Source organism: Glycine soja, chromosome 18 (assembly GCF_004193775.1).
Source record: "Glycine soja cultivar W05 chromosome 18, ASM419377v2, whole genome shotgun sequence".
Taxonomy (NCBI): Eukaryota; Viridiplantae; Streptophyta; class Magnoliopsida; order Fabales; family Fabaceae; genus Glycine; species Glycine soja.
In genome coordinates this window covers 964,772-987,187 of record NC_041019.1, presented here as the reverse complement: position 1 = coordinate 987,187, position 22,416 = coordinate 964,772, and the positions used below count along the sequence as shown (strand labels likewise).

The window sequence follows — 22,416 nt, the reverse complement described above, 5'->3', positions numbered from 1 at the left end:
GAAAAAGGAGAATAAAAAGAGAGATTGAGGATAAGGAGAAACACTTCATCATTGCTTTTTCTGGTGCCTCTGTTTGGTCACAAAGTTGAACACGGTTTATAATTATAAACTAACACAAATCTCCATTATTTTAGTTCATTAATTGGGACTTGGGAGACTGTCTTTGACATCCTCCTTAAGGTTGTGGTTGGTTTTGAGTAGAAAACAAAGAGAATGGGTGAGAAGAAAAATAGAGTAAAATATAGTGAAAAGTAAAATGAGATTTGCTTTAAGTGAAATAGAGTAGAAAAAAAAGAGAAATATTTAAATTAAGTGATTTGATAAGAAAAAAATAAAAGTAAAAAAAATAGTAATTTATGAAAATACTATTCTACCTTCTTGCAGTTAAAACAACAACCATGACCAGGAGCACACTTGGCATCACGAGGGCTAAATTGGAAAAAATGTGAATAGTGGTGTTTTTTCTTTGCAAATCTAGTCACTTTTAAAAAGAAATTTTATACAGTAGGATTCATATTTTTTTTAAAAAAAATAAATCTTCCTCTTCTTTCTTACCAAACCATTCCTCAGTTCTACTTCTCTTTTCTTTCCTCCTCCCCTTTTCTCTCCTTCGTACCAAATCACTCCCAAAAAACTAAAATATATTTATAAGAAAAGGTTATTATATTGAAAATAATTTTTTTAATAAAAAAAGGTTAATGTTTAAATATTTTTTTAAGACAATTAATAGAGTATATTAAACATTCCTTTATTAATGTTTAAATTTTAAGAATTATATACTGTTAAACTGAAGAAGGAAAAAAAAAAGGGAAACAAAGAAGAGACGTGTTGTGTTGTCAAACCTATGCATATATCGACAAAATAGTGACCAATAACCCTTAATTTTAGATTAACTCGGTTAACTACATATTTAATGAAAGTCGTTAACTAGTTAAGGAGGTCCCAATTCGACAATCACTTGAACATTTGTCTCTCTGCGGTAGGGAGGGGAGTATAAGAACCATGAATTGTAGTAACAAGTACTTCATGCGAAAGTTGAATAAGGTTGGTTTTCTTTCGCACGTGCGGTCTTGTTTCAAGAACAGCCTCGTTGTCGTTGTGGGAACATGACATTTTCGTCTCGTTGGTGTCAAGAGAAAATGAGACAGGCGCGTACCCAGATTCCTCGCCCAACACACAGAAACGCGACAAACGCCCCTGAATTAAAGGCCTCGTTCGCCCCTCTTTAATCAACATTCATCCAATAATACGTACTTAAAAGCACGGGAATCTCTAACTTTAAATTCATAATACGTACCATCATATAATTCTCTCTCTTTCTAACCCTCTCTGGTTTTCCAGTTTCCAACCTGTGGTATTTGAGCCCTGAATTAAAACTGCACCGTTTATCTTCACAATGGACTGAATGATCCCTTTTTTCTCGTGATTGAACATACTTTATACTACTTTTTTTAGCTCCTCTATTTAATGAAGTGTAAGATAAGAATCGATGGTTTGGAAAATCAAAAGTTAAAATATTAATAATTTTATAACTTATTTTACATGGGCATCTGTTTTATCACAATTTCTAATGCATCTTCAATTACACTCTGCACTTATAAGGAGCCAAATCCTCCTATAATAATCACAAAAGAAACCTAGCAACATGAAATTCATTAATGATTTGCACATCTTTCTTGGTACAAAAAATTGATCAATTTTTTTTCCTGGAAGAAGAAAAGAGGGCGGGGAATTGCTACAAGTTAGACGAAAAGACAAAATCCACCTGGTCTCGGCAAAGAGAATACTCAGAATAGGAAATCTGTTCATTAAAGTGATAACCAACAGTCCAATCTCATTCCCTTCAAGCCAATATCACTGCTTCAAATTTCTATTTACTGCCCCTCCTACCTCAAAGCTTGCATTGACAGGAGCCCAGATTCCGTCGTTTACCCTGTAGATAGATAGAATTCATAACTTAGATGGCATATTTCTCCCAAATGCATCTTGAGTAAAGTCCCATTGTTATCGATAAAATTGCTGTAATCAGGCTCTACACATGCAGGGTGTCAGAGGGTTCTCCCAGAGGTCGTAGTTAGGGAAAGTCTCTTCTGGCAATCCCGTCCGTGTCTGGTGAGTAACAACAACATCTTCTACAAAAGGAGCCCAACCCATATATGGATCCCCAAAAGACTTGGACATTAGCCCTTTGTCAGGCTTAATTGATTTTAGACGGTGACCCATGTATCTACGTGCTCCAATGATCAGCTTAGCAAAGTTGCCTCCATGGGTCATCACGAATACATCTGACTTCAAGCACACCAAGAAGTCAAGAGCTGCCAGGCTTGTCACATGCTTTCTGAAACCATCTAACTCCTCTTTAGTTGCCAACTCCTCCTTGGTAACCTGTTGTCAAATGGGGGAAATATTAATTACATTGCAAAAGAATCAAAAATATCCATACATGAATTGTGATGTTATCGAGGAATAAACTTAATATGTCTACTTAATTATAATAGATGAGTAAATTTTATATAGAGCAAGAGATCATTGCATCATGGCTTGAATGCTTGATAGCCTCAACTGACATTAGAACCCCATTTCATGACATCACTACATTCACTACATAATAATGGGTGTGATTTTCATAAAAAACAAACAGAGAAAGATAAAGGTTCAAAATCTTTAGGACTTCACACGGAAGCACCATGTTGATTTTTTATAATCCATGCAGTAGTGAAGAGGCCTTACCAGATTAGGGAACATATTCCTTAGCGGAGCCATCCGGTTCTGTCCACCATACACCTGTCCAGAAGCTACGTAAATTTGAGTTTCCTTTGGATAGCCCATGGCCCGAAGAATAACAGCCACTTCTCCAGGCTCTAGAGGACACCGTCCTTCCTTTCGCTTCTGCAGAGCTAATTGCCACAGATGGGAACCATTCTGCATTTTCAACAAAGACAAATATGACCAAAATGCTCCAATAGAAGGTTCTTACTGCTCATATTTATTTTAAATAAAAAATAGTATGGCCACCTTGTACCGTCGAGGCCACTCCTTTTTTCTATACTCCGCCATTTTGGCTTTCTCCTCTCTTGTCCCCACAAAATCACAGAATGATAGTCCCACCATTCCTTTCTCAAATCTAAGATGCAGAGCCCTGTTTACAGTAAAATTCTTAAATCACTGACACTGGAAAAATTCACCCAAACTCAGTTACAGCAAGATCGTGACTACAAATGTCACATACATGTAAGGATTTGAACTGCCAGTTCGGTTTCTCATTCTTGATGCAAGTGAATTAGCCATCTGCTCTATATCAGGAAGAAATTTCAGTGCATGATAATTAACTCTGCATCTCAACTTGTTGATTTCAGGAGGAACATTGTCATATCTGAAACAAGAACCGAGACATCATGATAAGATCAATTACATATAAAAAAAGTGGCATCTAGCATATATATTATCGTTGGCCTACCCCAGCCTGTCAACAAAGGGTTTCAGAGCCATAATCTTCTTCTCCTTGACTCGGGGCAGAACATTATCGATGTAAAATTGTGCTGGTGCATATTTGGGAATGTTTTTTACAGTCCGTCTGTAAGAGAATATATTTTTGCTTTGTTAGTCAAACCAAGTGTACGCAATCACAAAAGGCATCAATAACAAATCCCAACTATTAGAAACATCTTGGTTGACATCATTGGTAACAATATCCTAAAGCTAAGTTTAAAATGTAAGAAGTTAGAAAAACCATCACCAGCTGTGAACATGTTTGAATAACAAGTAATTTAAATTCATAATTATCATGACATTTGATCACAACACCCAGCACTCCCACCAAAACCAAAAGTCAGTAAGTCTATTGATGAAACAGAAAACCAACAAAAAGCTAGCTGGCTCTTGACATATTTATCCGTCTCTTACAAGCTATAACTTGGGATGCAAGTGTTCAAAAGACTCAAATAAAAAAGCACGGGAATCTCTAACTTTAAATTCATAATTATTATACTGTTCAATACATGTCAATCAGTACACTGATAAAACAGAAAATAAAAAAGATATTGGTTGAGGACATATTCCACATCTCAATTTTAAGGGAAAAAAGAATATATTTGTGCATCTCCTATACTGACTTGGGATTTAAGTTTTCAACAAATTAATAAAAAAAATCACAGAAATCTATCAAACCTTATGCTAGTAAATAGCTCTGATTTATCGGTAAACCATTCTGGGATATCACGGACAATACGAACATCATACTTCAGGTAGTCAATGAAGTGATCCACATCAAAAATGTCTTCAAATTTCCTGCAAACATGAAACGCATCATCATGGTCAGCAAGGAGCCAAGGAGGCCCATCATTGAAATCTACCACACAAGGCAAGAAAACTAATAGAAGAGGAAAGAACAGCTAGTGGAGTGATAAAAGAATTGGCCAAGTGAATAAAAATTTAAGAACTATTTGACTTTATTGGTTAAAGAAAAATGATATTGGTGATCTGATGTCATACATGATACATATGCTTAGCAAAACGGTGGTAATAATTACAATTTAAACAATTTAATTAATAATTTGGTCCCCATAGCCGATACCCTTTTCGTTTTAGTCCCTACATAAAAAAAAAATTGTTTTGGTTCTTATAGAAAAAATCATCCATGCATTGGTCTATGCCATTTGTCCCAGTTATCGTAGTGTTAGTGAGATGCTAAGTTGTCTAACAGTGTCCCTATTTGGCAATTAATGTTTACAGCAAAGAAATGGCATCATCAATCCATAAAAAACTTCATTTCAACACCAAGTGTGTCATTTTCTGCATCCACCACACCCATCAAATATCACCCCAATCCATAACCAAGAAAAATAGCAAGCAAATCATCAACCAAAGTTCTCCAAATCACAATCAATAGTAATCCATTCTACAACCCAAAAAACATCTTCAATTAAAACCAACACCATCCCAAACTTCACCCAGAAAACTTCTGCAATTCAAGACTCAACCCAGATACTAGCAATTTTGTCCTCTTAGCAATTCTAAAAAATAATAATATCTCCATCTCTGCCCTAGTAGCAAAGCTACAATATCTCAGACCATCATCCCAATGAGACCAACAGATCAAATGACCCTAAATCACCTGCAAACTGCCCCATTAGTAACATCTCCCCCACACTGTCAGTCTCCAAATTACCCAACCAGGAACACATAGCCACTGTGGCAGGCTGGCAGCTAATCTTCATTGACATTACATTACCAACCGACCACACTGACTCGGTGCTTCTACACTCCTTTTGAGCCCAATACAGAGCCACACTACCATAGTTTGCATCCTTGAGCCATAAAACCAAAAGTAGGATGCCAGGGTAGGTTTGGTTTGTGATGTGGTGTAGTTCTACAATTTGGAATGAAAGGTTATTAAGTTCATACAAAAAGTTTTGTTGCTAGAACTTGAAGTGTGGAAGGTTGTTCTCTTTACAAGAACACACCAACTTTACTCTTGATTAGATTTTTAATGGATTAGGGATTTTAGTTTAAAGAAGAAGCTGACTCATTAACCATGTCTTTTTCTTTCTGTCAAATGTAATTGCCTAGTAAGAAGGCCATTAGACAACTCAGCGTCCACTAAAATCATGATAAAAGGGATAAACAGTGGGGACCAATACATAAATGATTTTTCATGAGGACCAATACCAAAATGTAGAGTTTTTTCATGAAAGGACTAAAACAAAAGGTGTCAACTGTAGGGACCAAATCAGTAATTTAATCTAATTAAACTTATCTAAATAACATGAAAAAAAATGGACAAGAGATCTCACGTTTGGTCTTTCCAAATCTGGTCCTGCTTCAAAACAGGCAAAATAAGAGTGGCATTTAATATTTTTGCCACAGCCACTGCATTGCATATCTGCATTTTGAAAGAAGTGCAGAAGTGAATCATTGATAGATAAATATTATATGATAATTCTATGAAACTTTCCACAGACTCATATAACGCCCATTTCAATGTACAAGACAGTAAAATCAGCACCATAGATCAAATGCAACATTGAATTTGCATCAAAACCAATTTTAAACGTAATTCTAGCTTGCTATTTGCTAGTGCACCAAATTGGGAATAGTACAGTATTGAGACAGCACTTTAACAGTTAAATCGGTCTATTCTTTTACTTTTTAATTACATCAGACAGTTCGAAGAACATTATGTTCACATATTTTACAAGTGGAAGGAAATTCTCCAACTAAAGTGCAGCAGTCTACAAGAGAACGATGGCTATGCAAGAGAATGTCAAATTCAAGGTGAATTTCAGAAAAGAAAAATAGTCTAAGCTAGAGGGTATCACAAATGAAAGAACATATCTCATACCGCAATTCTTTGCTGATTTAGACCACCTTCAGCATGGATGAATATATAGCCATTTGTTTCATTTTCAGGAGGAAGTTCTACATGGAGGTATAAAAATACTATCAATAATTGCAGTGGTACTCCCTTGTTACAACATACACAGCGCTAGTATGAACATAATCCCCAATAACATATATTACAGAAGAAAGAAACAGAAAAAATAATAATTGTAGATCACTTTTACAGAACTCCCTTGTTACAACAAAAAATCTTCAAACCTAAGGATTTTGCAGAGTATTTTTTTAATGAAGATGAAGGTGATAAAAAAGTTAAACAGTCCACTCGCTCCATAAACAAGAATTGAATTGCAGTCACGGACTTGTTGAGATACCACTTATAATTGCTCTTAGTGGATGCTACTGACAAATGCAAAATATGTTAAGTTGTCACAACTTCTGGGTTAAGATATTCTTATTACTTTATTTGTTAATTCCCTGTTTTAGCATGGCTTGCAATGCTAATGAGGTCTTAAATATCTATTAAGGAACAGAAGAAAAAAAAGGAAACCTGGTAAAACACCATCCTGGCGCTCAGCACAGGGCTTCCAAGATGTTGTGGAAGAGAAAGGATTTTCCCAAAGTGATGGTGATTCTTTAACCTAAAAATAATACCAAAGAGTCCATGTGAATGGGAAAAGAACACCATTGGCATTGAACAATATAGAAGGAGAAACGAAACTCCAAAACACTGGTCCTTTAGAGAACTTACATGCGGGCAGTGAAGAACAATCCCATCTTTTTTACACAAGTAAGGCGCATTCTACAAAAAAATTGAACACAAATTCAATTATAAGAACTTGCTAAAAATAATAGTAAGAAATACAACTGCAGCTGAATTGTTTCTTTCAGTATCCAAAAAAAAAAATTACATGCATTACTTGCACATCTACTCATAACTGAAGTTATACAATAGCTGAGCATTACCAAATCAAAATCAAAACAATAGGTAGTTTAATTCAATTTAAGATAAACAAAATAACACTACACATTACAGATAAGGAATTTCGTTTTCCACACACCGAAAGGCGAAGAAGGATGCAATGCATTAGTGATTTAGTAGTGAATCTGAAAATGCAGCCAGAGAGATGAGGACTAACGAGATTATTGAAGATGGTGAAAAGGGAGACTAAACCAACGAGAAGAAGAAGTAATGTGAAAACAAGAGAGATCCTGGAGTTGTGAGGCGAAACCCTAGGGTCATCGGTGAAGAAGGAGCACATGTGCCGGTCGCGGTCCTTGGACGAGTGTCGATCGTGCTCGTCGTCGTCGGCGAGGTGGTTGTCGGGAATGAGAGGGGAGGAATCGGCGGCGCCGGCGCCGGCGTCTCGCTTCATCGGAGAATTGGAGGCTCGGCTGCCAAGGGATGAAGAGTGCCGGAGCTCCGCCATGCTCCGATTCGCGATGAAGTGTTTCTCTTTCTATGACTTAATAACTATAGAAGCAGTAACAGGTGCTTGGGTCTTACTCTTAGCAGAGGAGAAAGCAAAGTTTTCTTGTTGTGGCTGAGTCCCATGTGAATTCAGATCCACTTGTTTGCGCAATTCATTATATTCTTTTCCACAACGAGCAAAGCAACAACGAGGGCATGATCGTCATTCATCCACAGATACCCTTCGCTCCTCCCTGGCTCTGCAAGTGGAGCCTCCTTCTTTTCTAAAATTCATTTTTGATATTGACTCGCCTTATGTGAGATAGAGAGATAGAAAACGATTGCCATTCCTAATTTATATGTATCAAGTTACATCAAGAAAATAGACTAATTTTCATAAACCAGAGATTGATGTAAATTGTAATGATATAAAATTTTATCGGGTTCATATGTCAAAAAATTATCTACTTAATACATGTCATCTTTAATTTGGAACAAAAAAATAATAATTATACAAATTAAGTGTATATTTGAGTCTCATGAAAAACCTTAAATTTTGGTTTGTAAAAGGAACTCTTTTATATTTGGAAACTCAACTTACATTTGAAATAATTTTTTTTTCTTCAAACATGCATTAAGCTCTCAAAGTTTTTTAAATATCACAAATATATAATTTTAATCTCTCTATTTATCTCCAATTAAATATTAATCAAATTTTGGTGAAATGTCATTTAATAATGACATAACAATTAACATGTTACATTACACATATAATAATATGACTTAATGACATGTTTTAACTCCACAATTGTGAGCATGCAATACTAAAGAAACCAAAAACATAAAAAAGTTATATTAAATATTTAATAAAGACTAGCGGTGTGTTTTAATGGTATAGAAATCCTCAAACATATTAATTACTTTTGAAGGTTTTTTATATTATAAATTAAGAAAAAAGATTATATATTAATAATATAAACAAATTATATAGTCATCTAATCACAATTGATATATGTATGATAAGTTTATTAATTTTTTAAAATAAATTTTGTGTAATCTTTAATTTATATGAAAACGAATGACATTTTTAATTTATATGATATTGACTCGCCTTATGTGAAATACATGTGATCTTTAATTTGGAACCAAAAACTAATAATTATACAAATTAAGTGTATGTTTGAGTCCCTTGAAAAACCTTAAACTTAGGTTTGCAAAAGGAACTCCTTTTATATTTGGAAACTCAACTTACATTTAAAATAACTTTTGATTTTCCAAATATGCATTAAGCTCTCAAAGTTTTTCAAATATCATAAATATATAGTTTTAGTCTCTCTATTTATCTCCTATTAAATATTAATCAAATTTTAGTGAAATGTCGTTTAATAATAACATAACAATTAACATGTTCCATTATAATGTGACTTAATGACGTGTTTTAACTCCACAATTATGAGTATGTAATACCAAAGAAACCAAAAATATAAACAAGTTATATATATATATAAGCAACATAGTGGTGATCATGTCCCTGTCTAATGTCATGATAATAGAATTTATTAAATATTTAATAAAGACTAGTAGTGTATTTGAACGATATTAGAAATCCTCAAACATATTAATTACTTTTGAAGGTTTTTTAATTATAAATTAAGAAAAAAATTATATATTAATAATGTAAAAATTATATAATCATCTAATCACAATCCATACATGTAAAGTTGGTTAACTTTTTAAAATATTTTTTGTTGTGTAACTAAAGTTTGTTAATCTTAACTTTAATCACGTTTGAATCTTTTTATAATGAAGTTTCAATTTTCGTTTAAAATTACTTCTAGTCAGAAATTAAATTCTTTAAAGTTTTCCTTTTCTCCTTGAATCTAAATTGTTTATATCATTTTGCTTAAATTAAAAAATATTTGTACAAAACAAAAATATATTTTCTAGTATTTTTTGAGAATCCTAAGTAAACAATTAATACAGCTCAAAACAAATGTCCTACCATATGACAAATGAAAAGCGATTTGTGTGATGATTAACGTGATAATTGTACAGTTCTGTCTTGCTATGGCTAGTTGTTAATTTAAATTTTAAAAATGTTTAAAACTAAAATTAAAATCTAAATATAAGCTTATGTTTTTTCTTTTAAATTCTTATGTTTTTTAAACTAAATTTTAATTTTTATCTCAAACCGTAGATTTTTTTTCTCTCATTGACCCACCTTATTTTGAAACAAAATTATTTTGTGTTAGATACAGAGGGAGTGAAAATATAAGTGAGAAAATAAAAAAAGTGAAAAAAGTAATAAATTGAGTAAAAAATATTGGTTGTTTGATTCACCAGCAATAAAATGAAAATAAACTTTGGGATTGTTTGATTTGAAAGAAAAAAAAAAGATTATTAATAAATACTATCTTACCCGACAAAGTTCATGTCATATCCTATATGATAATTTTTTAAAACACAAAATTGATTATGCTTACATACATGCATAATCGTTTTAACCACTAAAAATTTGGGCAAATCAATTTATTAAGTGAAACGCACACACTCTATTTTTATTATTTTCTTCGTATCTCAAAGGAAAGCTATGTCGTGCAGGTCTCATTATTTTTTCAATTTTGTCCTCTTTATTTTAACGTACCAAACAAAGGAAGTTGATATACTTCCATGTTCTTTCTACAAATGCTGTATCCTCTCCACAATATTTTGATGCTACCAAACAGAGTGTAAAGCAATCAATTATTTCTACTATGAAGAGATAAGGGTAGTGAAATTCGTGACTATTGGGATTATCACGTAGGTCAATGACATTAATAGTAATATAGATTATGAAATTGACAACAATCACAAGATAACTATTGTCTGTAATAATCATTACCATAGTCATGATTGCCGATATTTTAAAATATTAAATTGTTAAAATTATTAATTTAAGGTTTAATAGTTCAACTGATAATAGTTAAATAATATTTTATAATTTTAAATAAAAATAATATAATTGCATTATTTTTAAAAGTTTTTTTGTGTGAAATATTATTATTATGGTTTAAAAAATTAATTATTATAGCAAGCAAGCACATTAAATCATCGAAGCAAGTACCAACATACGAGCATGCTTGCACTACTCATATTTAACATGTAAAAATTCACCTAAAAATTAAAATCAAATAAAAACTAATACGTTGCAGTATGATTAAATGAAACGTCCCTGCTCCCTTGCAGAGTTCCTTAACCTTGAAAATTGACTGTATTGCACTTAATATTTTCTTTCAAACAAGCGTACATCCAGAATTTGGTGTGTATGGGTAGAAAAGAGAGAGATAAAATAAAGGAAGAAAGAAAAAAAATTAATACAACAATTGATATGATAAAAAAATGAAAGAGAAAAAATTGAGATAGAAGTAAAACGAAAGATAATATGCATATAAGTTTTTTTTTTGTTGCTCTTCCCAGTGTAAATACAAGAGGTGTAAATCAATGTTTTTGTAGAAAATAAAAAGATAAAATAATTAATATGACAAATGATATGATAAAAATAAGAAGAGAGAAATAGAGAAAGAAAATGGGATAAAAGTGAAATGGAAGAAAAATAAATGTATATTTAATTTTTTCCTTTTTTTTTCATCCCTTCAACAAACTTTCTTCTTCGTTCTCCTAAGTCTCTCTCTTTGTCACTATTTTTCTGAGTGCATGCATGAGACTCCAAGTGCTTGATTTAAACTCATGGTTAAGTTTGATTCGGTGGCCGATACTTGATTTAGTTGTTGGCTATGTTTGGCTTTGTAATCAGTTGATGGTTTAGCCGTTGGCTAAATTTGGCTAGGTGTCTGATACTTGATTTTTGCTTGTGACTAACTCTGGCTTGGTAATCGATCCAGTGTTTAGATTAATGAGAAGTGTAAACCAAATGTTGCTGTAGAACGAAGAACTTGGATTGGCGAAGGCTTCAACAAATAGTATACATTGCAATTTAAAGTAAACTTATATTTTGGGTAGAAAATGTAAAAGTGCGTCGAAAAAGATGAAGCACACAAATCTTTTATTTTTGGTTGTTATAATTTTAGATCGGTTTAACAATTTTTTTGTTGATTTTTTTCATGTCTAATTTCAAGGATTTATGAGATAACATATCAATTCTCACTCTAATTGGTTAGACCGGTTGGTTTGTCCCATTTTTTACAACCATGATGATGATGATAAATACGATAATACTTATGACAATGATATGCAAGTCTCCAACAATAATCAAGGTTCATTTTATCATCACAACCATCTTTCTATCATTCACAAATAATATTATAATTTATCGTTATTATTATTACCACCATTACTGTTATCTTTTCATTATCACTAATCATCACAAGTATCATCATTAATTCTATTGTGATGATTATTATTGTTATTGTAACTATCATAATCACTATTTTTGTTGCTAATCTTTTCCAATTATAAATTTATTATTGTTGTGGTTGTAGTCTTATCAACTCACTCTTTATCCTATGTAAACATTCTCATTGTTGTCAAATGATATCAAATAAAGAATAATTAGTATAATGTGAATTTAAGATTCAATTTTAAATTTAAAAATAAAATGACAAAAATTCCCAAACTTGACACCCACAAGTATATCGAATGACTAACAAGTTTCTCAATTTTTTAAAATCGAGCTATTTTTTTAAAATGATTAGAAAACAATTTTATTTGAACTTTAATCTTACAAAATGATGAAAAAAAAATAAAAGTATACTAGCGGGGTGACTTTGGTCTTTTTCAGGCAGGGCAGGCCTTAAGAACTACTACAAGACAGCAGTGGCAGTGTGCGTGAGACCGTTTATATAAGCTTAGCAAGGGTTTAAGAAGTCGAACGAGCGAGCACTGAGCAGCGGTTGCAGGAAAAGCCGTGTCAGCGAGCGTCGCATTCACGGCGATGGCGGAGACGGTGAGACTTCGCGTGGTGTTCGAGGATCGTGGCATGTTGAGCAAGTCAAAGAAGAAGCAAGGGCTCAAGCGTTGCTGGTTTCTGCTTAAACCCCAACACACCACCATTTCCGATGTTGCCTCTCATCTACTCAACACTTTCCGCCTCCACCGCACCTGTCCCCATGGCATCGTCCTATCGGTGTGTATGCTTATGCATGTTATTCGATTACTCTTTTCCATCATCAATTTTAAAAAATCACGATTCAAATTCGCATATCTTGATTTTATGATTCGATTGGTTTATTGAGCTGCTGAGTATATTGCTTTGACGATTGAAATTTTGGATAACTGTGTTGACTCTGTTTTTTTTTTTGGGATTTTAATGCAGATGGATGGTTTTGTTTTGCCATCTTTTGAGTTCACTTGCATTTTGAAGGATAAGGACATTGTGTGGTGAGTTTATGCAATTTTCGGTTTTTTTTTTTTTCAGTTTTCAGTTTTCACTCACATTCTGTGTTGTTGCTGCCAATATAGTTTCTGCTTGCAGTGTTATAATGCTTGTGTATTTGTGGTAGTGTGAAAAGAAAAGGAAGTGTATCAACTGATGATAAATCTGCAATGCTGCGGCCCGCGACATGTGAGAATCAGGCTATTGAGCTTCAGAAACTTCTCACAATTGAGGGCCTTCAAGAGGAGGAGTCTGGGGCAGAAGAAACCATGTCCCAAAAGGATGATGATGACCAGCTTGAAGATGCAGTTTATGTGGAATCTAAATCGGATGGGAATGTTGTCTTCAAGAAAAGAAAAGCTTCAAAGAAGCTCAAGAGCCCTAGGTTTGTTTTTTCCTCAAATTTTTAATTGTTAGTGCAACAAAGCTTACAGAGTTGTAAGAGATTTTCAGCATTATTTATTTTGGAGGTATTTTCTCTTCTGAGTGTTTCAGAATCTAGTTTTGTACAAGTAACCTTTTTGTGAAGTTGCTTTTCTGTTCTATGTAACATATTTTGGCTAATCTCTGTCTGTGGGAGTAAGTTGGGCAATGACATTAATCTTTCTGCTCCTTTTTTTAACTTAATTTTAGTGTATGATTACCTGGGGAACTCTCTTTTTCCTTCGAAACCTTTTATCTTTTCCCCTGTTTGGAACTTTGAGTAGTTATTGGAGCATGTAAACATTATTTGGGTTGTTAACTTGATTCCATTATCTTTTAAATTTAGTCAGAAGAAGATTAAGTTGTCTACTGCCGAAAACTTGTTAGTCACTCCTAAGGTCCATGAGAAGGAAAACGGAAGCTCTGAAGGCCATGAGGAGGAAAACGGAAGCTTTGACGGCTATATTCATCACCAATTGAGTCTTGTCAAGAAGGACAAGAAGAAGTCTTCCAATTTATCTAGTCAGCCAAATAAGTCAAGCAACCTTAATAAACAAAAGAATGACAAAAGTGATCCTACAAGTGATGAAACAAGGTGCATTTTGATCACATTTGTGATTCATATGATGTATTTTCCTTCTCTGATTGTGCATTGCTGTGTATATTTGGTCCTTTTTGGGCATGAGAATTAACTGATAAAATTTTATGGACAATTTTGTGTGCATTTCTGGTTATTTTTTTATCTTGGTTATTTTATGTTTATTTGTCTGTGTTTGTAAATTAAGAGGTGTGCTTTGATGGAGTATAAAACAATATGCCTTTTTCTGTTATGTATAAATTGTTTAATTCCTGAGTTCCTCCTTTTGATTCATCCAATTTGAAATCCATGTTCCCTTATGATGAGGATGTTGGTTTCCAGAATATCAAAAATAAAATATATATTTTTTTCTTATTTTTCTCTGATATGCTGTACAGGTTTGTCCAGCCTCAAGATGAAAGTGAAACTAAAAAGGTAGCACTTATTTGCACTTTTTTTGAATACACATATAGTTCTTGTTTGCACTGAATTAAATATAATAAAGTTCCATGTTGTCATAATGACCCATTCACATTTTGATTTTTATTAAGAAAATTACCAAATCTCACTTGTAAACATATGGAGAATATTTCCAGTTTAAGGCTTTAAGCTTGATTCTTTGGTTATCAATGCTGAGGTGATATAGCAGGTATAAATATATATAATTCCTTCAAGTCAAATTAGAAACTTCTGCTTGTAGTTGACTTTCTGACTTTTCTCATGTCCTCCTTCCTTCGCCAAAAAGGTAAAGTGAGTTGTGTCAGGATATGTTCACATGTGTTTAATAGAACTTGATGCGGCCAAATAATAGGGTTTGAAATAAAATAGACTAACTCAAATTGAGCCTCCAAAGATATATAGGACATCATGTTAGTCCTCTAAAGATTTTGTACACCAATTTGGTCCTTCATAGCATTAAATTAGCATGGATTTGGGGATTAAACTGGTGTCCAAATATACCAATACATTGAGTGAATTAATTGATGTTCACGTTAAACAATGAAGGACTGAATTGATATCTAAAAATCTTTGAAGAACCAACCCTATGTCCCATGTATTTAGAGGAACAATTTGAGTATTTGGTCAATAAAATACTCCTGTCCTGAGATAATAAAAGCAGGATGGCTTTCTTATTTAGTTCATGATAGTATACTGTGGTCTGTGAATATTAGTTGGTGAATGATTTAGGAATTTCCATTTTTATGGATATCTTTCTGGACACTTCATCTCACTTGGTCATTTTATTCTGTTTCAATAGTCAATACGTCCATCTCTTCACAAAAGAACAGGGGATGCCAAGTATTTATATACTTAATTTTATTTTGTCAGTTGCCTAGCAGAAGTGCTCGGCGAAAGAAAGCTAAAAGAAGATGGCTGAGGGAACTGAAATTAGAGAAGGAGAAGGAGAAGGTAATCTGGTACTGTAATGGTACTGTAATGCTACTGTAAATGTATTTATGGAGATAGGATCTTATGAACAGTGTTGTTAAATAGCCACTATAGTGGTGCTACGGTGCTATTGTGTTGTGGAATTCCATGGTTCGCAATCATGACTTTGTTTGCTATTGCGGCATCTCAATCAATAGATGGATGTGGAACTGCATGTGACCTTTTTCCCAATCAATCCCAGTGTCCCACTCCTCCCACGCATGTAAATTTGTTAATCTTCTCCCACATGTAAACCTTTGTTCATGGTTTCATTTAAGGATCAAGGAAGAACTCCTCCACTCCTCCAATAACGATTGTTCACCTCTTCCTGCATCCTCTTGTCATCTTCAACGAGTCTCCGGCCAATTGAACCTGAATTTATATTATGCCAATTTTTATGCATTTTATTTTTATTTGCATACAGCTTAGTTTTTCACTATTTCAACCGTTATGTGGCTTCCACTATTTGCCTGCACTCTATCCTCTTATATGATATTGCAAATTATTGGCTTTCTGCAATTTTCCGTGATCTGCAGTTGATAACATTGCTTGTGAATGACAATTTACTAGCTGTATTTGATATAGTTGACTTGTTGAGTTATAGACTTTTGTCTGGTTAGTAAGATGCCCAGGTCATAGTATTGCAATTGCAAGGGTTGAAATCATTTGTCAGTTTTCTTGGATCACTTGTCTAAGCTTACTATTTGCAAACATGTATTTAATCTTTCTGAAAGGAAATGTTCTTTTGTTCAAATTGGCAGCTCCATCAGACTCCTGTGCTTGAAAAAGGTGGACAAGAATTACCTATCAACGATAATAATTGTGTTGTTTCTGATGTACATCAACAACCTGATGAAGAAAGTGAAGAAGAGGATGACATTGCTCCTGTGGAAATTAGGCCAGGGCACATTCGGTTTGAGCCCCTTAAGAAGGGTTTGCATGCAGATCTCAGCTATAAATTTTTGAAAGTAGCAGTTGTGTTTTTGGGCTTCAGGATTAATTGCTTTCATGATCTGATATATGTCCATGGTCTATTTGATGCAGATCAGGATCAGGCAGTGCCACAGAATCAGTTTCCAGTGGTTGGTTTGATTTTCCTCAGTAAAAGATTCACAATTTCTGCTGTGTTTTACTCTCAATCATAAATAGTCAATATCAAATATTTAATATGTTAATTTTGCAGAAAATTATACTAAGCATTATGATTATTATTATTTGCATTTGAACTTCTTGCTTTAATTTTTTCTGGGGTTTTAGACTATAGGGTTTGATGGAGAATAAAGAGTGTTCCAGTCAGAAGTGACTTGTGATTGTAAAGTACATAATTTACAAAACAGCCTTTTCTTTACTCTTAGTCCTTTCTTGGGTTTGTGATGGGTAATGAAGATAGGTGGGATGGAGCTAACAAAATTCTTTAGGATTATTCTCGGGAGATACTTTGAAAGGAATCAATGTTACTTGATATAAATTTGATAGCACTTGAACAGCTCATGTAATCCGTATCTTGATTCTCACTAAAGGGGTTCTCTTTTTTTCTGGTATCGTAAATTTTATATATATATATATATATATATATATATATATATATATATATGTTAAAAAAATATGTTAATTAAAAAAAAACCTTCTTAAGAATAGCTTGAAGTTGTAAAACTTACTATATTGATTAACTAATCAAATTTTGGTGCACAGTTGTAATTGCATGTCAGTTCTGTAATATTGTGAAAACTTTGGAGAAGGCAAAGGATTCATCTTTTTGGTATTGTTGGAGATATGCTATTATTTTTGTCATGATATTTCAATTGACTTGTAAATGTAAACTGAGTGTTTCAGGAAACATTTCAGTGGAATGGAATAACCAACAAGAAGAAGGGCCAGAAATGGGGTAAAGAGAGAATGCCTGTCCGTAAGCAGGATGGATATGAAGATTCCGGTCAAGATTGTCCTACAGTTCAGAATGCTGAAAAGGAACAGACATCCAATGTGATAGATTTTGATAAGCTTAAACATTATACAAGCTTGCCTAAGGTGTTGTTCTTTCCTTCCCCCTAATTTGTCCTTATGGCATTTCTTATTCTGTTTAGTATCCTAGTAGTTAATTAACCTGTTGCAACATGTTAGGAGTCATTTCAGCTGTTTTTGGTTATACCATTCAAATTCTTTTCTGTATTCAGTGCTATGAATCTGTAAATTCTGTTATATGGTACTCTTTTGGTGCTTTTTAATAACTTATGTATACACTGCAGGAAGGTGATGTAATTGCTTATCGATTGATTGAGTTAACAGCATCTTGGACTCCGGAACTTTCCTCCTTTAGGGTGCATATCAACTATCAAGTCTGCTTTTGGATTACATTATTAAAAAAAATTGCATCAGAAGTTCAATACGAATTACATCTATGTCCTTGCAGGTTGGGAAAATATCTCGGTATGATGCTAAATCAAATAGGATTTGGCTGGAACCAGTTTTAGAATACCCATTTGATTTTAAGAAAAAAATAGATGAGGATGCATCTTCTGTACAGTATGATCCATCCCCTTATCAGGAGGATGGTTCTTTAGAGGTAAAGTATGTCCACTATGGTAAACAATATATAAGTGGTGCCTGGTTTATGTTAATCCAACAAGTTGATAAATTGCAGTTATATATAACAACTAATCTCCAGACATCTTGTGCTGGTGCATTTATGTATTTATTATTATCTTAATCTAGATCATGACGAAGTGTTAAAGCCTTAACTTTAATTGAATGTCCAAAAAACTTTTCTTTCTAATAAAAATAGCATGCTGCTGCTTATTTGCATGAAAATGACATTGTTTTCCTTCTACAGATAGAGTATACATTGCTGGCCGATGTTCGAATGGTTAAGCATGGCATTCCTGATTTGAAAAGTGATGCTTTGGTTAATCCAACAAAAGCAACTAATGATATTACCAATGAAAAACTTGCGGCAAAAGCAATTAATGGTAGCACTGGTGAGAAACTCGCGGGTGATCAAACTACTGTGGGAAGTTGCCATCCAGAAAGAGGTCATATCACTGCTAAAGGTAATGTACACTTTACGATTCTTGGAGTGTATGGTCTATAGAAAAATGAAAACATTTTGATGCACTGAACATGTGGAATTTCTTTACAGAAAATGGGGAAGTAAACGTGTGGGACAAAATTAACGAGGCATTAAAAGCAAAGAAGGCCAAGCTGTTGCAGGAGGATTGTTGGAGTAGAGGAGGAGAGAGCTCAAGCACGAGGTCATGGTCCCATAGAGCCATGAGATGCAGTGCGTTGGGTCCCACAATGGCATTGTTAAGGTCTAACAATGGACTTTAAGAAACAAGCCTACATCTGTTGTGTCACCTATCCGCAGTATTTTGGTATATATGAACAAATTACCGAAACTATCATCTTTTTGGTACATATGAACAAATTACCGAACCATCATCAGCAATTCAGGCTGCATGTCCTGATTTCAGTATATTATAGGCAAAAATATTTGAAGGCTTATTCTTATTATCCCTCTTTCGGATGTTATTAGTTGCAGTCCTCCTGAAAACCAAGCAGAAAATTGAATCAACTGCTACACAACATGAGAGACCATTGTTCACCATCCCAAGTACCAAACAAAAGAAATTATGATTATAGATAATAACGCTTCTTTTCATACAATTTACTGTTAAAATTATATTGTTGTTAGTTGGCAGACCGTATTGTATGCAAACCCTGCAGGCTAAAAGAAATCAGTGTTTAACACTCAAAAGTTAAATTCTAAATAAACATGGGTTTTTGAAGCTTAATTTTGTTATTTAATGGAAGCGGTAACTAATGACAGATGATGTATCATTCTACAACAACGCAAGCTACATCAATTTTAACATTAGTTCCTGACGAGTTGATGGCTTGCCTTCGCTTGTTAACTTCAACAACTGTTATGTACTTCAACTGCAATTATAAGGCACGACATGCATGTGATCATAATCAGTATTGGGCACGCACGGAATAGTCTGAGCGTGAGAGCAAATTTACATCCAAAATTTACACAATTCGAGCTCAAGTCATCCCATTTCCTTTCTCCTCTATGTCAAGCTCAGCCATTATATTACATAACTCTGTACTACGATCCTCTTTGTGATTAATCTCACTCTGTGGTTCAACACCTGAACTAATGATATAGTTATCTGATATTAGTCATTTTCCTTTGTTTTCAAGGTCAGATTGTTTGCAAGTATCACCCTTCACCGCATTATCATCTAATTCAGGCAAAGAGAAAGACAATGATCTTACCAGGTTGTTCTTGGGGACGTGAGAGGATTCACTGGCAGAGGGTGGCAACATAAGAGACGGTGGATGACTCCCTCTGCACTCTGCAATTGAGAGGAAAGAACCTTTCATTGGCAAATTGGAGTTCACCCCTCCAAATGTGTGATTAGCTGAAAATTCCTCCAAGGGTGAAGGGACATCTTCTTTGTGAAGTAAAGAGGAATTTTTTGAGAAAGACGAGTCTTTAACATTAAATGGTTCAGCTGATTCAAGGCCGGATGACAATGGCTGCCGAGGAGACAAAAATGACAAGTCGGACCAGTTGGTAGAGGAAGGTGAAAAAGTAAATGAACTGGCATAATCAGAACTTGAAGGTGAAAGTGTTGGTGACTTGGAATTGAATTTTGGACTGCAACTTATAAAACAAGGAAAAGGATTTGATGTGCCAGGAGGAGACAGTGGCAATGATGAAGCAACACCATGAACAGAGAAGTCCATGGCTTCAGGACTACCTTTTTCCCTATTTGGATAGCATTCAAAGGAATCCGGTGAACCACAGGGAGGAATTGATGATGGTGACAAAGGCTCATCTGCAGAATCTTGTTTTTCAACCTCCACATCTACACTGGGTTGATGATCATTGCATGGGTCTGAATCAGCATCACAGTTCAATTTGGGGGATGTGAGCAATCCACTAGCAAACTTCCTCCTCAGTCTTGCCCAACCTTGTTCTCTAGCAGGAAGACAAGTTTCTAATCCTGTATCAGACAAGGAAAAAGGTGGAACAACCCCACCAGCAAGTGCCTTGTGGAAAATCTCAAAATCCAAATCATATGCATCAACTTTTCTTGGACCAGTAGTCCCCGAATCAACCAGCTCAGCACTTTCCATGCCTTCAGAGGGTTCCTCCATGACCATGACCTCTTCTTCTTTGTCAGAATCACCTGAAAGAGCAATCCAAAACCCAGGAGGTTCTTCACCTTCATGGATGGTCAAAATAGGACCCTTTGCACCCTCATAACGTATCATCTGAAAGGCTGCAGTCCTTGCATTGCAAGACATCACAGAGTTACAATGTTTCCCATTCCAAACATAGATAGCAGAAGGAATATGAATAATGAAGCCCCCACGAGAATCAAGGGCTCGTGCACCTGGCTGGTTAACCATCTTGGGGACCAGATGAAGAGGGTCATAGGGGGAGTGAGGAGCCATCCGATACATCTTGTGAACAGAATTTGGACTTGTAGGCATAGCATGGATCCTTTTCTGGCACTGCAAAAGTTGACAAGCAAAACCCATGTTCGGGTTGGTCACAGCCCTTGCAGTCTTCACAAACTGAAAAGCATCTTCAAAGCTCTGCCCCTCCCTCCACATGAGGTAAGCAATCACCAAAGCCGTTGATCGAGAAACCCCTTGGCAGCAATGAACAAGGACACGCCCACCTTGCTCTCTGACATCCTCAAAGTAATCAAACACATCATAGAGAATGCTTGTGATGTCCTCCGTGGGGCTGTCCTGCAACCACAGTGTCTTGTACACAAAATCACCTTTGAAATACTCGGGACAAACAAACCCAACACAGTTGAGCATGTGTGTGATTCCATTCTGCCTGAGGAGTTCATGGTTCTTGGCTACTGTGTCACTCCCCAAGTATATGTGCTCAGCAATTCTGGAACACTCCTTGTCAAAGAAGGCCAACTTGTCCCTCTTGAAGAGAAAATCTTTGGTGGGTTGACTTGAATAATAGGTTCTGATGGAGCCTCGTGGAGTCTGAGGAAGTGGCCAAACTCCAAGATCATCAGATCCAGCACTAGGACATTCCTGCACGTTGCGCTTGTTGATTAAGAATCAATTTGTTATTAAATTATTTGTTAGATTATTTTGTTGTATTTTTTGTTAAATATAAAATTTATTATACAAATTTATCCATGACTCACTTTTAGAAGCAAATTTGGTTATTTAACTTTTTTTTAATTTCTTTCTTTTCCTTACCCACAGCTGTAGCGAAGCTGAAGTTCTATTAACATATCATGGTTCTTTTAATTTGCTTGCCCATGCTGTTTTGAGTTTCGTTTGCTTTTTGTTTCTTGCAAAAGAGTTGAGCGTATGAGTACAATGTAGTGTAGAAAAAAAAAAAACATTTCTAAGTATCTTCTTATAAGGCAAATAGATAAAAAACATGACACGCCTCTTTCTTGGCTCTAGCAGTGACGATTAGTTACGCATAAGTCTCTAAATCTACTCATTTTAGTCAAATGGGAGTTACAGTCTCAACTAACTTGCAACTCTTTCGCTGCTTCCTCTACTTTAAGGTACAGTCACGTTGTATGCAAAATAATACATATCTGAAATATATATGAATATGTTTAGCAGTACCACAAAATTCAACAAAGTAGTTTAGCATACCCTAATACTAGTAGCACTACTTAGTCGTTGAATCCTTTTGGTTTTGGTTTGAACAAAATAAAGTAGATACCTTATTGTATCTTAACGCATACATAGCATGCACATTGTACACTTCAATCTTTTTAATTAGTCCAGCATTCGTTGCCAAACCAAATTTTAATCTACCACACACATATATAATTGCCAAACCATACACAGAGAGAGAGAGAG

The 22,416-nt window shown here is 34.5% G+C and overlaps 3 protein-coding genes across 8 annotated transcripts; 1 reads left to right on the top strand and 2 right to left on the bottom strand.

Moving 5' to 3' along the window:
• Positions 1 to 1,509: 1,509 nt before the first annotated feature.
• On the bottom strand, positions 1,510 to 8,055 carry LOC114396472 (protein PECTIC ARABINOGALACTAN SYNTHESIS-RELATED-like). Its single transcript, XM_028358463.1, has 11 exons — positions 7,476 to 8,055; positions 7,088 to 7,138; positions 6,887 to 6,977; positions 6,341 to 6,417; positions 5,793 to 5,881; positions 4,168 to 4,287; positions 3,458 to 3,574; positions 3,230 to 3,373; positions 3,016 to 3,139; positions 2,731 to 2,922; positions 1,510 to 2,385 (listed from the first exon to the last, which is right to left on the bottom strand). The coding sequence occupies exons 1-11, from the start codon at positions 7,764 to 7,766 to the stop codon at positions 2,026 to 2,028; spliced, it is 1,656 nt and encodes a 551-aa protein (XP_028214264.1). The 5' UTR covers positions 7,767 to 8,055; the 3' UTR covers positions 1,510 to 2,025.
• Positions 8,056 to 12,547: 4,492 nt separating this feature from the next.
• On the top strand, positions 12,548 to 19,189 carry LOC114394594 (coilin-like). Of its 3 annotated transcripts, none has more exons than XM_028356220.1 (13): positions 12,548 to 12,869; positions 13,059 to 13,123; positions 13,246 to 13,503; positions 13,888 to 14,136; positions 14,517 to 14,553; positions 15,448 to 15,529; positions 16,303 to 16,479; positions 16,591 to 16,628; positions 17,380 to 17,574; positions 17,793 to 17,864; positions 17,957 to 18,109; positions 18,377 to 18,593; positions 18,683 to 19,189. In XM_028356220.1, exons 1-13 carry the CDS (start codon positions 12,678 to 12,680, stop codon positions 18,871 to 18,873), a joined length of 1,926 nt encoding a protein of 641 aa, XP_028212021.1. In that variant the 5' UTR covers positions 12,548 to 12,677; the 3' UTR covers positions 18,874 to 19,189. The 3 variants fall into 3 exon arrangements, with proteins under 3 accessions (XP_028212021.1, XP_028212023.1, XP_028212022.1); XM_028356221.1 differs by having other exon boundaries at positions 12,549 to 12,869; positions 15,448 to 15,528; positions 16,308 to 16,479; XM_028356222.1 differs by lacking the exon at positions 15,448 to 15,529 and having other exon boundaries at positions 16,308 to 16,479.
• LOC114394596 (protein-tyrosine-phosphatase MKP1-like) lies at positions 18,890 to 22,416 on the bottom strand. Of its 4 annotated transcripts, none has more exons than XM_028356226.1 (3): positions 22,277 to 22,415; positions 19,825 to 21,621; positions 18,890 to 19,089 (listed from the first exon to the last, which is right to left on the bottom strand). In XM_028356226.1, exons 1-3 carry the CDS (start codon positions 22,298 to 22,300, stop codon positions 19,075 to 19,077), a joined length of 1,836 nt encoding a protein of 611 aa, XP_028212027.1. In that variant the 5' UTR covers positions 22,301 to 22,415; the 3' UTR covers positions 18,890 to 19,074. The 4 variants fall into 4 exon arrangements, with proteins under 4 accessions (XP_028212027.1, XP_028212028.1, XP_028212025.1 ...); XM_028356227.1 differs by lacking the exon at positions 18,890 to 19,089 and adding an exon at positions 19,265 to 19,702 and having other exon boundaries at positions 22,277 to 22,416; XM_028356224.1 differs by lacking the exon at positions 18,890 to 19,089 and adding an exon at positions 19,265 to 19,697 and having other exon boundaries at positions 22,277 to 22,416.